The following is a 17,834-nucleotide window of genomic DNA, read 5'->3' on the forward strand; positions in this document are numbered from 1 at the left end:
AAAGAAAGAAACTATTTCTGATCCTGCAAATTCTTTTTCTTTAAGAGGAGAAAAGAAAAAAACAGACCCAACCAAACCTACCCCGCGCCTCTGCCAGCGTTCGGACTTGTTTGGAAAGAGGCATCGCTCCGGTTGCACCCCTCCCGAGGAGAACGGACCCTTCTCTCCGACTCCGAATGAGCACCGAGTTCGGGATCGGCCGCAGCTCCGCGTCCCGCACAGCCCCGCGCCGTTGAGGCGGCCGCCGGGAGGGAGCGCCCGGGGCGATGAGAGCCGTGGGCTGCGGAGCTGTTCGGCGGCCTTCTCCCTCCGCAGTCGCTCGGACCGCCGCTTAGAGGGGCCCGGACCTCGGGGCCGGAGCGTTCCGCGCTCTGTGAAGCGAGCGGAGCAGTCACGTCTTTCTCTCTCTCTCTTTCTCTCTCTCTTATTATTATTTTTTTTAATTACTTTTTAGCCGAAAACGGTGCCTCCTGCCTAGCTCTGTGATTTCACGCGTGGGCTTGTAATATTTCATTTTGATGATTTTTGGACGGGGAAGGACTGAGCGGAAGGAATTTCCCTGAGAGCGGGGCTCGGGGCTCGGCGCCCCATAGCGGAGCGGTCCCGGCCCCGTGCGGTTCCGCCGGGCTCGGTCCGAAGAGCGGGGCCGGAGCGGGACCGCCTCCCCCGCTCGAGGATCGCCTTCCCCTCCCGGTTTTTGTTTGGTTGATTTGGGTGTTTTGCTTTTTATTTCTTTTTTATTTTTTCTCTCTTTTCACTTTTTTTCTCCCCTTTTTATTACTATTATTTTTTGATTTTGTTGTAATCTGAGGGAGCTCCCTCCCTCCCTTCCTCACCCTCTAACTCCGAGGCCTCAGCCCATGCTCCCCGTCGTTCGGAAGGACCGGGCCTAATATGCCAGTGTCACCTTCGCCCTGCAGTCGTCGCGATGAAGGAAAAATCCAAGAACGCGGCGAAGACGAGGCGGGAAAAGGAAAATGGAGAATTCTACGAACTGGCCAAGCTCCTGCCTCTGCCCTCGGCCATCACCTCGCAGCTGGACAAGGCGTCCATCATCCGCCTCACCACCAGCTATCTGAAGATGCGAGCCGTCTTCCCCGAAGGTAAAGCCCGACAGCGGTCCGCGTCGCCCTCGGGAGCCGAGCAGGGGACGCGGGGGTCCCGGCGCCGGGTGCTGGGCGAGGGCTGCGGGGATCGTTAGAGGCCTAAAGGCAGAAGAGTGAGAAGGGAGAGGGCCCGGAACCCTGCGTGGGGTGCGCCCTGAGGGGCAGCCCCGATCCCCGGGAGCGGCGGGGGCACAAACGCGCGTTTTGCTCCGCGTTCCTTCTCCTTCGCTCCGTCCCCTCGATGGCGGCGAGGGCCTGGGGAGGGCTGAGAGCATTCGGCTCGGCTCTTCTCCTGCAGCCGTGGAGCCAGCAGGGACACGGGCGAAAAAATATATATATACATATATATATGTATATATATATATATACACACACAACAAAAAAACCAAACGCACAGCCAGACGCTACATGGTGAGTGCACGGTTAGGGCTGCAGGCTGGGCGAGAATAAGGCAACGGAGCCGTCGCCTCCTCCTGGGGCTGGGGACAGTGAGCAGGGCCAAACCGTGCTCCCGCTGCCCGCGGATGGAGCCGCGTTGGGGCTTTGCTGGAGATCTTGCGTCCGGGGCTGCTATGCGGGGACCTCGAGATGAAGTAGTGAGTGATGTCGGGGGGGAGGCTGAGGAAAGGTCTGCTGCTCGCTTTGTCCTTTGGTTGTGGAACTGGCAGATTCCAGAGCGGAGGGTTGGCTGCTTTCCGTCCCGTTTTCTATGGAGTTTTCTGAAAATGGTTCAGATTTATATAATATATATATATATTATACATACCATATACATATATATTTAAAAAATAATAATTAAAAAAAAATGAGAAGAAGAAAAAGAAGGGGGAAAAAAAACCAACAGAGATGGATAAGAGAAATTGAAAAGAAAAAAAAAAAAAAAAGGAAAAAAAAAATGGATACTTCCAACCTGTCGAGCGCTTACCGTTCTACCCATCGAACTCAGTAAAATTCGGGAGCACGCACTGGCAGCGCTGCCGGGAGCGCTGCTGCCGTCTGGAGCTTTCTCCCGTGTGGGGACGTTTCTCTGTAAGTGAGCACCGCCGTCATTTCGAGGCCGGGAGCGTGTCCGGAACGCTCCGGCTTAGGCGGGCAGGGAGCAGCACAGGAGTTGTTGCTCCTCGATAGCAATGGGAAGAAGCCGGGAGCAGGTTTATACCCGCAGCTCGGCCGTGCTTACTGTGTCTGTCTGCCTTAAACAGGCCGGGCGTGCGCTTCTGCACACTCTGCTTATTAAGAGCAACGTTTAAATGCATAGGGTGAATTCCTGATCTTTCATCGTCTTAAGTACGGGTGGAAATACTTTTAAAACCAAAGGCTTGCATCCGGGGATGACAGGGCCGCGGCGAAAGCCGCTCCGCCGGGCACCGAGCCGGGTGCTGAGCGCTGAGAGCTCGGGGACTGTGGGACAGAGTGGGGGCCGAGGCGGGGGCGAAGGGGTTGTGCAGCTGTGGTGCGACTCTCGAGGCGGGCTGCGGCCGCAGGACGGGACACGGGGCGGCTTTAGCCCAGCTGCCCTTCCCGAGGCTCCGTTCCCTCCTCCAGAACGGTTTTCAGTGAGTTTTACCCGAAGGGGCTGCCCAGCATCGCACCTTGAATTCCTGAGCTGAGCAAAACGCGAGGAAGAGCCCCTTCGAGCACGCAGAAAGGGCGGGGGAGGCGTATATCCGGGGGAATGGAGCTTGCAATAAAGCGGCTCCCCTCCTTGGCCTTTGCTGCCCCAGGGGTCGCCCCCGAAGGGCACGGTCGTAGCGCCCCCCCCCCTACCCCCCCGCCAGTCTGCAGCAGCCCTACGGCATCGTTCCCGAAGGTCTGAGAGGGTTTTGTTTCTTCTAGACGGCCTCGCGTGTGTCTGTGGATATGGGGTGACGGGTGGGGGGCGGGTGTCGAGACACCCCCAGCACGCGCGCTAGGCCCGGGGCAGCCAGAGGGATCCGAAGTGTTGTCCGGCTATAAAGCTGGCTTCCAGTTCTGTCTAGACTGGATGAGAAAGGGCGGAGGGGAAAAGCTGTGTTTCTAAAAACCTCCACAAATTGTTTTACCTTCCCCCTTCCATTCATTTCCAAGGCTCGCTGACATGCAGTTTAAGCAAAATGTGGGACCCTCAGCAAATTGTCCTGACCAGGATGGCCCCATTGTTTCTACAGGTCTGTAATGGTGCCAATCAGGTCCCCCTGCTGCCACCGGCCGGGCTTTTCCCGAAGATGCGCGGTTTACACCGATATCCCCTCGGAGCCGCCCGCTCTGGCTCAGGGAAGTGAGAGCGAAAGGAGCTTGATCTCACGGCTCCTTTCACCCCGACAATGCGAGCTCTAGAAGGCTCGGAGCTTCGTGCGCCCACATCACACGGTTTGCCGTGCGGTTTTACTCTGACCTTCACGTTCCTGCGTTCCTGAATTATAGTCCGGGAGACAGCAACCTACGGCCTCCCCCACGCTCTGGCTTCTGCAGATCTCTGTTTTTTTGCCAAGGCATTTCTGATTATAGGAGAAAAATATACCATGGGACTTCCGTCTTGGCTGTCTGCGTATATGCATAAATGCCTTTCTGAAAATGAACAAATGAAAGAAAGGGCCGCGAGAATCCACTGCGTTTACAGGCAGTGCCGTTCTCCCCCCTCCCCAGCTCTGTCTTCATCTGTGACCCCCCACCTCCTCCAGCCCCGAGGCAGTTTCCAAAACTGACGGTAAAACTGCTCTTTAACGGATATCCCAACCGGATGGAGATGCGCTGCTTTAGAAGTGACCCGCAATGTGCTGCGCTCTGTACAGCATAATAGCAAAGAGGTGACTCCATAGTGGAGCTGAGACCTGTTCCTCATTCTAAGGCAACAGAAATTATAAGGAGCAAACGGAGCGTTCTGTCTCTAAGCTGGAATATGAATCTTTCAAGGCTCGTTGCCGCTGTTTCTCCGAATCTTCGCGTGCGCTCGGGAGAGGCTTACTAACGAATTAATTAATCGAATTAATTAATCCCAAGACCGAGAGCGAGTGCCTACAGTGGCACAAACCCCTGAGGCGAGGCGGCTCCCCTCCGCTCTCAGGGCTTCCGACAGTCCCGCGGCCGTTCGCGGGCAGGGACGGGTTCCTGGAGCATCGCCTGCTGCTGGGGAAGAGCTGGAGTTAGGTTTGACCGGGTGTACCGGAGGGCATTTATTAGGTTTTCTCTTGGAACTGTTCTTTCCTTGCCCCCCTCCCTCCCTTTTTTTTTTTTTTTTTTTTTTTAAACTTCCAAACTTTCTCAAGGCTCTGCCGGTTGCGCTGAAGCCCGCAGACGTGAGGCTAAAACTCTCTCTATAAAAAAGCGAGGCTGCCCCGCTCCTCCCTCCTGCACTCCCCGTCTCGAGAGCCGCTGGCCCCGAGCACCGCACACTCCCTCCGGGGCTCCCCGTCCTCTCGGGACCCGTCCTGCTCCCAGAAGGGGCAGCCGTCGGGTTTGGGACACATCTCTGCGGACGTGTTTTGGGGCAAGGGTCAGCTCTGCCCCCGCCTAAGTCAGAGCAGATCCTCGGGGTGAGGGGCGAGCTGGCAACTCACTGCCCGCCTCTCTTTCCCTTTTGCTCTCCCCACCGACCGAATTACGCCGTGCTAGAGAGAAGTCCCCCAAAGGGAGGCAGAGCTGCAAATCCCGGCGGTTGTGGCCGCTCCAGGTTGAAGAATGGTTGTTGAACAACAGGAGCGCACCAGGCGCTCCGGGGAGTCGGGAAACAGTACTGTAGACACAAAGGAAATGCTCCGAGTTAGAGGGCAATCCGATACTCGCGTAATACATCGCTAAGTAATTCTTGTAGCAGAATCCCAAACAGAAAAGCTACCGGGCTTTCACTTCTGTGTGTACGAATTTATATACGTTTAAAGAGCAAAGGTGGGGATTGATCCCAAAGGTTGCCAGATCTTATTACGGTTTAATTCACCGTCCTACCCAGAAAGTGGGGAATGCACCAAGCGAGAGCCCTAAGAGACGGCGAGAGGTGTCAAAAGGCTGTATGAGCGTCGGGGGAAGTCCGCCCACGGCTGCCGGAGGACAGGGACGAGAAGCCCTGAGTATTCCTGCTCTGGGAGCTGCTCCTCCATTGAGGTTCCCATGCCAGACCTCCCCGCGCTGGGTTGCCGCTGTGGGAGCCGGCTCCGCGGCCGCTCGCACCGCATCCCGCAGTGACCGTTCCGCCCCGAACCGTGGCCCCTTTTCCTATGGAACGGGATACTCGACCGAGACGGGCACGGCTGTCCCAGCTAACGCGTGCCCAGATGGGGCTTTTTACGCGTTTTCTTTTCGGACACAGGAGCGCTTTTCCTGCCGCAGCAGTCCCGGCGAGCTCCCGTCGCATAAAGGAGCTTTGCAGAACGCTCGCTTTGTATCGGCAGCGCCTTTGGCCCCGATCCAGCGCAGTGAGTGAAAATGTGCGTTATTTGCTGGCGGAGCAGCGGGAGCGCCGAGGAGTATTGCATCCATATGTATTGCATCCATATGTGTGTGGGACGGAGGCTGCACAGCGGCAAACCTGTAGGAAGAGGAGTTAATGCTCGGCACTCCTTCAGCCGAACGTCGGATTTATTCGTTTTGTTTCCACCTCCAAACCGATCTGCTGCTGGATTAAATGACAAAATCACGGGCTTTAAAATAAGCTTAGACGAATGTCAGCCTGATCCCCCAAACGCTCTAACGTTTGATTTGAGCTCTCAGTTGTGACCCCAATTTAAAATCTCAAAGGGGGAGAGGGGGGGAAAGATCTGCGGAAGCGGAGGTTTTAGCCCGGTTTAGGAAAATAACCTCAAAACACGGTGGGGTTTGGCGGTGCCGTGCAGCCCGACCCGCCCGGTGCTGAGGGTCACAGACACCTCCCGACCTTCACAGATAGACGTCGAAATGAGGGCACTCCGTTCAGCGCCGGCACTGAGCGCGTCGTCCGAGCACTGCCGTCTGGAGAAGAAGACTGAGGGGTGAACCCGTGGTCCTTTGAAAGAGAGTTCATTTCAATAAGAAGAAAAATAGGGAAGGGAAAAAAAAAAAGAAAAAAAAAAAAAAAAAAAAAGAAAAAAAAAAGAAAGAAACATAGTGTCGAGTGCTTGGACGTTTGGGAACGTACTTCGAACTGCAAATTGGATAAAGGCAGCAGAAAAGCACGACTTTTCGTTTGCCTCTTCGAAGTACCTTTCTCGTGCGTGGTCAAACATTGCTTTTAGCGAAGGGGAGGGAAAGGAAGGTATCCCTTCCCTAAGGATAAAACAGCATCGCCGCTAGCAGCGCGGCTCTGAGGGAGCCTTTGGGGCAGCGGGGCAGGAGGAGAGCTGCTCCCCATGGGCTGACCTTGACCGGGGGCACTGCCATGAGCCACCTGCAGTGGGCAGAGGGCAGCGGGCTTCCAAGCACCCCGAGGTTCCTTTTCCTTCCCTGCCGCAGGATCCTCGGTGCTTGCCCCGCGGGTGGCAAAGCTCTGAGCTCCCACCCGTTTCCTCCCGGGTGGGAGATGCCTCCGTCTCTAAGGAAGGGAGCGCGGAGAGGAGCTGCTATCGCCTCCACACACCGGTGCCGAGGGGGATTCGGCTCAGGGAGGGCTTCACAAACGCACCCCTGATTGGAGCGCAGGCATCGCCTTCCGCCCGAGTGCAGCGTCCTCTCCCTTCCCTGAGGGAGTGCGAGTTCTCTTTCAAAGCACCTGGTCGGTGTGAGGCGTAAGGAGGAAAATGCTTAGCTCGGTTTCGAGGTTGTACAGTGTTTTGCCCCGTTAGCAACGGTGGAGGTTGTCTGGGATGAAGGGCTGCGACCCCGCAGCACGCATTTCCCCCTTGTAGAAGGGCTCTGAGGGCTTAAGCCTTCTTAACTGCTTTCTCTCTAAAAAAGGAGGCACGGTATTAATGCACCTTCACCTCCGTCTGAGCATCGTTGCAGGCAGAGCTGCTACCAGGTGCCGGCAGCAGCCTGCATCCCTTACACCGGTTCTCGTGTAGGAAATGAAAACAAACGGGCCGAGACGCCCATGGCACCGCTCCGCTCCCTGTCTGGGTCAGCGGGGCTGCAGCTCTGCACCGATCCGAGCTCCGTGAAGGGACGGGAGGAGACCGGCGGGGCTGCGGCTCCCCGCAGTCCCTCTCCCTGAGGTTCTCTAGCTGTGTGGCCGCCGTGCCCGGGCCAAGAGGGCCGCGATGTGGCGGGCGGGGGGCAGCGGGAATCCCCTTGGAGGCATTTCAACACACAAAGAGCCATTTCCTTCCCTGCTCGGGGAGAGCGGGCAGGCTGCGGGGAACTCGGGGCCGGCAGCGGGAGGGAAGACGGCCGGGCTGCTCATCCCGCTCTGACCATCTTCTCGTTCCCTTCGCAGGTCTGGGCGACGCCTGGGGCCAGCCGAGCAGGATCGGGCCCTTGGATAACGTGGCCAAGGAGCTCGGATCCCACTTGCTTCAGGTAGCGGACGCGTTCTTCGGGGGACGGGAGGCACATCTGGGTTCGATCTGCCGGCGGTAGCACCTGGAAGCGGTGCTCAAGTCCCGCCGATCCGCGCTGCAGTCCTTCTCAGTCCTCACTATGTGGGAGAACTGAGGAAGTCGGAGGAAAAAATAATAATAATTGCGTTTAGCAATCTCTTTTTTTTCCTTTTTATTCTTTTTTTTATTATTATTATTTAATATATATATATATGAACTTTAATACTGCGAGGATTTTTATTATTATTATTGTTATTATTATTTTTTTTTGTTTCCCTCCCCCTACTTTTAAAGACGTAGTAAACCGTAATCGTTTAACTGCCGGTTTTACGGCGGGAGGTTAATTTCTGGTCATAGAGCCGGCGTTGTTTTCACCGTGCGCTCGGGGGGGACATAAAAAGTCAACAGGCGCTCTGTGAGGGGCTCCAACCCCTCTCCGAGGGGCGGTCCGCTCAGCCTCGGCCCCTCAGGCTCAGGGGGCGGCTGTGCTGTGCGAGCTCCCACGTATTCGTGACGCTCTACAAGCAGCAGGTTCACAACCATCGGTCTGCCTTTAAAACCCTTATCTTATAAGGATGGAGGACAAAAATCGAGGCTGGTGCACTTGTTCCTCCGTCAGCCTGGCGTTAAATAATATATGTTAATCGCCTGGAATACTAATTTCACCGTTCACTCATTCATAAATTACGACTGCTTTAATAGCAGCAGCAAGTTTGCTGTAGGCTTTCTGAAGGGTCCTTAGACTGAAGCTTAACAAGGGATGTTTCAACTTGGACTTGCTCCTCTGTAAGGGAAGCTGGACCTGCTGCACTGCATGGTGAAGTGAGGGGAGGTAGCTGCAGGTCTAGTTGGGTGGGTCAATTGTAGGATGGCAACGTTTAGTTGAAAAGCGATGGTCAAAGATGCAATAAATTCATCTCCCACTGTAATATTGCAGTCTAAAAAAAGAAAAAAAAAAATGCAAAAGCAAAGAGTAATCTGGTTTCAATTACATACTGAGGAGTCAGTAGGCCAGAGAATAATTTGGAATATGTATATATACATTTATTGGGGTAGCAGTGTAGAAACATAAAGTTCAGGATTTTATTGCTTCCCTCCTGGTTCAGTAACTTAAAATATGAATTAAAACTGTTGCTTGCTTTATCTATGTACTGCAAAAGTAACTTTTCTAATTCAAATATCTTTTCCAATAATGTTCATGTATGTGTAACGATCGAGGCTTCCAAAACTGATCAGAGATAGTAGATAGTTTTTGACTGAGGGAATCAGATACTTTTGAAAGAATGTCTGACTTTGAGCACAGAAGAACCAAGGACAAGTATCAAGGCACCCCACATCAATAGGTCACATGTCCTAATCCTGGCCAGTTATTTTTTCTTGCATGAATGACACACAGCACAGTTAACTTCATTTTCGCCTCACATTAGTAATATTTACCATCCAGTTAATACTCCCATCAATAAGAATCTGCATCACATATTACCATTAGCTGAGGTTCCCAAACTCTGGGCATATAAATTAATGAGCATAAGTGTCTTTCTTCAGGTGTGAGATATTTGAATGCAGTTTTGATTACTTTTTTTTCTTCTAAGTTAACCTAGTTACTTAGCAAACAGTGCCATGTTCAGAAATACATTAATAAAAATACAGTCAAAGAAATTTAAACTGTTGCTTATAGTATATTGCAAATAGTGGTAAGCTATATCTGCCAATTATACCATAAAAAATGGCTTGTGTAGTACTAGATTTTCCCCTAAGCACCACATAGCTCAGGATTTGTGCTAAGTACTAAAATAACCAGAATCAACAGGAGAATGTTAACTTAAAGTGAGCAGTAAAGCTTGCATCTGTAGGGGGAATGAATTGGATTTCACAATGTGTGCACATGTCATAGAGCTTGTAGGAACAGCTTCAGATAAACGTTTCTATTTCTGAACTGTGATGTTTTCTGCTCTTTAAGTTGAATAGCAACCTTAATCTAGAAGACTTCGAATACTTCTTCACCATAAATAGTTTAAGTAGAATGCTTTCTTTTTAACCTATGCATTTCTCTTCTACAGACTTTGGATGGCTTTGTTTTTGTGGTAGCATCAGATGGCAAAATAATGTACATCTCAGAAACAGCATCTGTACATCTTGGCTTATCTCAGGTAGGACTGCCCATCTGTTAAATGTGGATGCTGCATTTGGAACCTAACATGAGTATCTGGTCACATATATAGAAAGTCATCAATAGTTAGGGGTATTAGAAGCTTCAGCTTTGTTTTCTGATAAATGGCCCTACTTAAATATTCAGTTTTCCTATACTTACAACCACATCACGACTGTCTTTATATCTTTTCTTGTTCATTGTATTTTACTCCTCATTACCTTTAAAAAGGGTAATAAATAATATGATATTGCAAATTACAGATACATGCAGAGCTTGAAACCCAAACCTCTTGCCTGTGTGGTAATGTTATACGTCTGAAATGAAGTTTAGAATTCAAGGCTATATGTTTTAGATTGTGTGAGATATTGAGACTTGCTATGAAATAGAGAGGAAATCTGATGTGGAACATGAGTTTTATGGTAAACGTTCTTTAGGAAAAAAATAGAAAAGGGGGCAGATTTATGAGTGTTCACATGGAATTCAAGGTAGTTTTTCCTGAGTTTTTCCAGCTCAGTGGTCTTTTCAGTAAAGCGTTTTATATGGTTGTGATAGAACTCATAAAACTCAGTTTACTACTGTTCTGCACAAGAAGTATAAGGGTTTTTTATTGTTGATTTTTTTTTTTTTTTTCTTAGAAGGACATTTCTAATATTTTGCCTTCTTGGGATAGACACAAGGGCAAACAGCCAGAATTTATTGCAGAGTGAATTTTCCATAAGTTTGTGTATAAATGTGTTACACGGTTTCATTGGTAGCACCTGACCTAAAGCTTGCTGAAATCCAATAGAAAAAACTCTTAATTAATTTCACTGGGCCCTGGATGAGACTTGCAAGAAACAGAACTGTTTCTTCAGAACCAGTTGCAGCTGGAACACTTCTTAGTTTAAAACAAAACTAAGTGAAAAATTAATAGTAGAGAGAAGAAGAAGATGAGAGAAAGTAATTCTGTTACAGGCACGGTATCCAGGAAACAGATAAGGGGACAAGTATGAGTACTTAAATATTTTTGTTTGAAAAACGGTAAAGTTCTTTGGATGTGTGTTTACAATAGTGAAATTAGAATTAGTAGCTATGAGAAAAAAAGCAGAACTCAAAAGATAGATCGAAAAAGCAAATATTTCATCTTATAAACCCCATTTCTAAATACAAAGGCAACTGTGATCGCTGTTTTTCTAATCTCCTTTACAAAAAGTAATTTTGAAGATCAGTGTTCTGCATGGATATTTTTTTTCTGCCAGTTTTTAAAAATGTGTCCAGGGAACGTTCCTATTTCACGCAGTTTGTTCAATTGAGCCTGTTACAACATAGTATTAGTTGTTTCATAACATTTAATACACGTTCAAATTACTTCAAATAGTACTTTGTTTTAGAATAGACTTCCTTCCAAATGGCCACATTAATTATTTTTTTTTCTCTGAATCAGCAGCCTTATTAAAAGCTTTACTCCCCCTAATATATTGAAAATGTCCACAATGTTGCTGAGTACTTAAATAGAATCATAGAGTCAGTACAATCAGTCCAAAGGACTGAATGTTACCATCTGTCCTTGCTGGAGCATAGTCTGTTTGATAAGTGCTAACTGATCTAGGTTTTGTATAGACTTTGTTGTTTGTTTGTTTGTTTAGTGGAATATCCGTTCATCAAACTTGGGAGGTCTCAGTAGAACAGTGGATCAACTATGTCGCATGCAAGAAGGGACTGAAAGCATCATGAAGGTTTTAATTATCTCTAGCCCTTATGATCCTATGGCCCTCTGCACAAACTGCGTTGCCCCCATGTTTCACACCTCTCTCTATAAGCCCTTACTGCAAAGCTGCCAAGGAAAGCTAGAGGATTCAGTCATATTGTTTTTTGAAAGCAGTTTAATACTCAAAATCTCAAATATTTCACTTTAGCCAAGTAAATTAATGGGCTCTATCCTTGAACTTCCCAGAAAACTATAGATCAGAGAGGACAGAGAGTTATGACACTTAAGGACATATTTTAGAATCAAACCACTGTGTGTTCCAGAGGTGTAAAAGCACGTAGATTTTATTTAAAAATCCAAAGAACAATGAAGTAGACAGCGTTTTTTTGCCCACCTTTCTGATCTTGTTTTATCCTCTAATCTAATATATTGCTCAATGCTCTGTTTTTCAAGAGACAGTTATAAGCAGTACTAGGACTAATTCTAGGCTGTTCCTAAATACTAGGATATTAATGCACTAATAGTGGGATATTTCTGTACTCTTCCCTGGGCTCTAAATGAGTTCTTGTTCCTACTTCACTGGAAATCATTGGGAGTTTTGCCACCGAGATCAACAAGAATGAGATTGGTCTGTAGAGGCAAATTCTGCAGGTCTCCCTCACCAAGTCATAATCCCACTCTATATTTTCAACAAGTACTCTCATAGAGCGCCAGCCAATACAAGCTGAAACTAGAGTGATGATGACTGTAGAAAATCTTCTGGAGTGTGCATAGAAAGACCTTTTTATTAAATAAGTTGACAATTAACTAGTCCACACATCAATTTCCAGTTACAGTGCAATTTGTTTTAAAATATATATTTAAGCTAAGCAAAAAAGTCAATTTTAAAACATTATGCAGGATATTCTTGGATACCTACTACAGCAGCCTTTATCTTCTAGTAGATCTTGAGTTTAACTTGAACAGAAGGAACTTGGAGCTTCTGAGTAACTCTTCACTGGCCAATGTAATTAACAGAGTTTAAAAATGTGAAAACAACATGAAGCTTCACTCATTTTGCTTGTAGTGTCAGGGAATCAGAAACAATACTTCTGAAAAGGCTACATTTTCATTTGTAGACCTGCTGGTTAAACTTGCGGGTTTGAATTTTGATCAGCTTTTCCACTCAACTCTAACAGTAAATACTGTAAATAAGAATAGTTAGGATCTCTAATTTCATCTAATTTCAATTGGCCTCAGACCATCGTTGAACTGACTTGTTCTAGCTGAGATAGAGCCAATTTCTTGCCTCTTTTTTATTACATGGATAACAAATAGGTTCCGATTCCCCAAATACATCTTCCCTTTGCAGTCCAAGGACACAGAATGGAGAATAAAATCCTCTTAGGAAATAATTTTGAAAGTCTGGACCTTATTCCATCCATTTTCAGGGCCCATAAGGGAGCTGAGCTTATCTTTGACTTTTGATAAATCTTGAAATATTTCTTGAAATATTTAACCACAAATATCTGAACTTTTCTATGAGTTTATTTTTCTTTCATCAAATCAGTATATGAAAGGCAAAATATGTAATTATTTGCTCTAGAATCCATCTACTTAGTCCTCTGTGTTTATTATGTATCATTTCTTGGCAGGAAAAAATGTGCAGCTGAGTTTTACACATAAAAAAGCTCTTAGTGGGAAACAGCAATATTTGGTAGTAAGCAGGTATTTACAGATATTAAAAAGCTGCATCAAGGAAGTTGGTTCAATAAGCCCAAGGCATGGGATTTTAGAAGCTTTATGAATTGAACCATATACTTTTTTTCACCAGTTCTCAGTGCTTCATTGTAGACTTTAAAATAGTACACACATATGACATGTAGCAGGAGACTGTGGTCAGTTTCAAGATTATGTATATATATTATGGTTATTTGACCCTTACTTACACCCTGTATCTTTGCTGACGGCTTTATGTTTCCACTAGTATTTTACAATGAATTTTGGTTTCAGCATTCTGTGTTCACCCCCTGCTGATTTTGCAGGGCTTACCAATGCATATATCAGAGCAGAAAATACTCCTATGTACCTAATGAGAAAAACTAGTCATCAGTTTAACAAAGTGCTTTAGTTTTTGAATTCTAAGCATAAGCCCTGTGATGCAAATTACACTGTTGAGGAAAATGTGACTTTAGGCCCACTCCTGTGGATCCTGTAAACAAACTTGTGCTTCCGAGAGAGGTCTTTTTGGAATAGGTAGTTAATTTCAGAAAATCAAGAGACATCCATGTGTTTATACCTCTAAGAGAGTAGATACATGCCAGTGTGGTTATGATTATGCTCATAGTAATAGCAGAGATAGCATAAGATCTTCTGGATTGCTGCAATTGATTTTGTCCGTCAGGTTGTTTGGTGATGTATTTGTAAGAAAACCTTAATATCAAAAGGTACAGAGATCTCTTTCTTCCTCTTCTTTCTTTATCCCACACTCTCTTCATCCTGCTCATTCTTTTTTCTTTTTTTCCCTGTTTTTTTTCCATCTCTTCTCTCCTTCTTTTCTTTTTTTCTCTTTCATTCTCTCTCTATTTTTCCTCTTAATCAGTGCAATATTACTCTGGTTAAAATATCAGGTCAGCTTTTTGCAGGGAGGGGTTTTTGGAGAGAAGTGGAGAATAAATGGCTAGAAAAAAAGGTTAGTTTGCATAGTCTTGGGAAGAGACATTCCATGAATAATGCAGAAAATGGAACTATGAGAAACATTTTCGGAAAAAGATTGCTTTGTGGGGTAGACAACTTCATTTATTCCAAAGAAAAAGCAACTCACACATCTTAGCAAATCACTAGGATTGGCTCAGAAGAATAGGTTAAATTACTTCACCTCTCAGCTGTCTCTGATCTTGGGGGCCCAAGGCACATCAGGCCACAGCGAACAATTGGGCAGCCTGACACTAATTTAAAACACAGGCTCAAAGTATTGGTTCACTCCTTAAATCAATTACTGCATCTATCTGGAGACTTTTGTTGGTGAGTTTTATACGTGGCAAACAGATTTAGCAAAAAGGACATACGGTGCATGCCGCTCATTTTTTTTTTCATGCCACAGTTATTATGGGTACAACAGTGCAAAAGACAGAAATACATTCCTGTTCAAGCAAAGTACAAGAGAGAAGAGGGAATACAAATATTTAAGACAGAACTCCTAGTCTATTTTCTGCGCATGTTTACTTAAGGCAGCAAAAGGCTCAAGCCAGTGCCCGTGAAAATCTATGGAAGTCCAGTCTGTCTTCTGAATTCACTCGTTACTGTTCTGAGCTGTATGTATTACTGTGCATGGAATGCGGTGGGTGATTGTTGGGAAAAAATAGCTCAAAAGAAATATGTAGGTCTAACAGTTTGGCTCTGAAGGCTCCATTGCCACCTGAATGCAGGTGATGTCTTCTGGGAACCTGTAAAATACTTTTTGTTTTGTTTTGTGTTTTTTTAGTATCTGTCTTTCTGAGAGACATTAATACAGTTTAGAGATTCTATCCCATTTTGTAGTCATCTAAGATTTCTACAGCTGCTCTAGTTTATCACTTCATTCATCATGAGCAGCTCTTATGTGTTCAGATCATCACCAGAAATTCCCACAAAAGTCCTTGTGCTATTAGTCACTGCTGAAGAAGGAATTAATTCAGTTTAAGTGGTATAATTCAGAATGCAGATTTGATGCATCCAATTTATGTTTTAAAAAGTGGTGTGCAGTGACTTAGATGCATTACACACAGCTTGCCTAAGAATGTTTTGGGGTCAGGAAAGAAAAGATGGGCGGTAGCACTGCTTCATGTGTTACATGTCTCTTCACAGGTGGAGCTTACTGGTAATAGCATTTATGAGTATATACATCCTTCCGACCACGATGAGATGACGGCTGTTCTTACTGCTCACCAGCCTCTTCATCCTCACCTCTTACAAGGTACTTGTGTGATCTGTGGTCAAACTGCCATTGGAAAACTAAAAAAGAAAAGTAGCAATTCTAGGCTGAGTTGTGACAAGTTTATATTTACCTAATGTGTGGCTATGTATGCAAATGGAGGATGAATACAAAGTTGAAATTGTGACCCAGGATTTTGGTTTGTGGCAGTAAAGAGAGTAAGGTATTCTACATTAAGTAATGCTTTCCATTCTGTGGAGTCCGCACAGTTTTAAACTGTTATTTAGTTTTTGTCCAGTGGCAATTTCATTTCTTTTGTTTTGTCCTCAGTGCTGAGGTTGCAGGAATGTTGCAATTGTTTTGCTGTTCAAAGCTGCAGCTATGTGGTCTCAGAGAAAAATAAAAAAATAAAAAATAAGATAGGAATATGCTAGGCAACTTGGAAATAGGTGGACATTCTTCACATTAAAAAAGCAACTTTTACATTTGGAATTTGGATGAAACCCCAGAGCTAATACTCTCCACAGTAGGAAGAGCAAAATTTGATTTTGTAAATTACTTACATTTAGAAGTTCTCATTTACAAAGTGATCTCTCCAGGGAAATAATCTTGCCTTGATGCTGGGTTTCTGATTTACCAACCCTGTCCACACATCCTGTTCAGGTGCTGCAGATGATTTACCCACGTGTATCCATACATAAAGGTGCTAAGTTGGATGGTGTGTTAGGGAATGCTGCAGAACTTTTATTATGTGAACTCCAGGATCAGACTGTCCTCTCTGCCTGTGCTCAGGCACCACATACAAATATTAACATAATCCTTTGTGTATTAAGTTGTTACTTCAGTGTTGTTACTACTACAAAATTAACAAATGTATGATCATCTTCACACCCTCTTCTGCAGTAACTTTGATGTCACATGGGGAGATTCTTTGAGCTACAAAATATCAGAATGATTTGGCTCCATAGTGTGCAAAGTGCTTTCATTTATATTTCATAATTGTTTGATCCACTCAAGCTCACATCTTGCTAGTTTATTTTTTTCTGGGCTTCTTAAGATGGTGCTCCTAAAGCATGAGGAGCTTTAGCTTTGCACCACAATTCTGTTCAGGATCAGGAAGTTTTTTCCAGCTTTGGTGTATGTGCAGTTTCTGTATTTGGTGATCTCACCACAGTTCTGACTGCTGTGATTCCCTCAGTGCAGAGCACAGAGCACATTTGATTGCAGGAAAGTTAAACATACCTGGGAGCATGTGTAGTGCTCACAGAGTTGTAAATGACAGAATTATCATAGCTATCTTCTCTCTTCTTCCTCCCTAAGCACGTTCTGTTGAGTACCTCTCAGAGTCTTCAAAAACAAACTCTTGAACTCTTTTGATTCTACTTGTTACTTCACCTTTTCATAGTTTTCTCATTCCTCTGTCAGGGATTGTTTTATTATTACTTTTGATGTAAAAAACAAACACTTTTTTTTCCCCCCCCTCTTTTCCTACTTTACTTATGAGCAGAGGGGATGCCTCTAGAACAAATCCACGATTTCTAATGTAGAATTAGTAGTAAGTTACTTTTATGCCCACTTGCTTACCAACTACAATAGCCTCATGGTTTTGTTATATATATTTAAAGAGTTTTACAAGTTCAAGGTCATGCGTAACTGATCTGAGTTAATTTCTACACCACTTGCAAGTAAGCTTTCAGCTCTTCCTGTTCTCTGTTTAGTATTATGACTCTGGCTTACCAGAAGTGAGACAGCGTACTCATACTGCAGTTTCAGAAGCTTTTTGTTCATTCAGAACCAGTTATTGCCTGTTTATTGCTCACATTTGGTGAATGTCTTGAGATGCTTGTTTTGTCTGTTAGCATTTTTCACAAAAACAATCAGGTCCCTCTTATTTTAGCTACTTATGGTCAAATTACATCTTTAACAAATTCCTCTTACTATGAAGTGTAATTCAGTTCTGTTGTGGTTTTCTTTGAAAAAGATTTTACTCACAATTGAAACTGTTAATTTCAGTTTATTTACAACATTTTCAGTCTGAAATTCTGCTGATGATTAGCTCCAGATATTTGCCTCATTCTCTGTAGCTTGCTCTACCTCATTCTATATAAATGCTGTCAGTTATTAGCATCAAGATCTCAGTTCTCAGTAGTGCTAAGGTAAATGAAAATTCACTTTGAAATGTGATCCATTTGCATTTGTTTTGTTTGCGTAGAATTTTGTGTAGCTAAAGCATCAAAACAAAGGCATCTTATTTGGAATTCTAGACCTGGAAGACAAATAAAGGAGGAGTTAAGCTCTTTTTTTTGGTTTCTATAGGGATTATTTTATGCAAATCTTACTTCTCTGTGTCTCTTCCCCATATAAGGCATAGGGTTGGTATACTAAGATGTGCAGAATCCATGGCTAAACCTTTTTGAAATGAACAGCGTTAGCCAATAATTAATGACAAATATCTTCCATCTGACTGTTGTTCCCTTTTCTGCAGTGTGTAAGTTTAATTTTTAGGCATAACTTAAAAATTGCCTTGGCCCATAGAAATCATAGCAGGTTTTGTCTGTATCTTCAGTAAATTCCT

General features: G+C 45.4%; 1 protein-coding gene and 1 long non-coding RNA gene across 4 annotated transcripts in view; one reads left to right on the plus strand and one right to left on the minus strand.

The window, feature by feature from the left end:
* Nucleotides 1-6: 6 nt before the first annotated feature.
* The window catches only part of SIM2 (SIM bHLH transcription factor 2), a 55,580-nt gene continuing 37,752 nt past the window's right edge, over nt 7-17,834 (plus strand). For all 3 annotated transcript variants that reach the window (XR_004309502.1, XM_015882309.2, XM_015882318.2), the window contains exons 1-4: nt 7-1,103; nt 7,426-7,508; nt 9,589-9,678; nt 15,193-15,301. Coding sequence is in view for 2 of the 3 variants with exons in the window: in XM_015882309.2 (XP_015737795.1) it covers nt 929-1,103; nt 7,426-7,508; nt 9,589-9,678; nt 15,193-15,301 (457 nt within the window). In the remaining variant the exon portion in view is untranslated. The remainder of the gene's footprint in view (nt 1,104-7,425; nt 7,509-9,588; nt 9,679-15,192; nt 15,302-17,834) is intronic.
* LOC107323366 lies at nt 1,511-2,112 on the minus strand. The gene is made up of 2 exons (XR_001559230.1): nt 2,032-2,112; nt 1,511-1,825 (listed from the first exon to the last, which is right to left on the minus strand). It is a non-coding gene; the product is annotated as an uncharacterized LOC107323366 (long non-coding RNA).

This window comes from Coturnix japonica, chromosome 1 (genome assembly GCF_001577835.2).
Source record: "Coturnix japonica isolate 7356 chromosome 1, Coturnix japonica 2.1, whole genome shotgun sequence".
In the NCBI taxonomy this organism is placed as follows: Eukaryota; Metazoa; Chordata; class Aves; order Galliformes; family Phasianidae; genus Coturnix; species Coturnix japonica.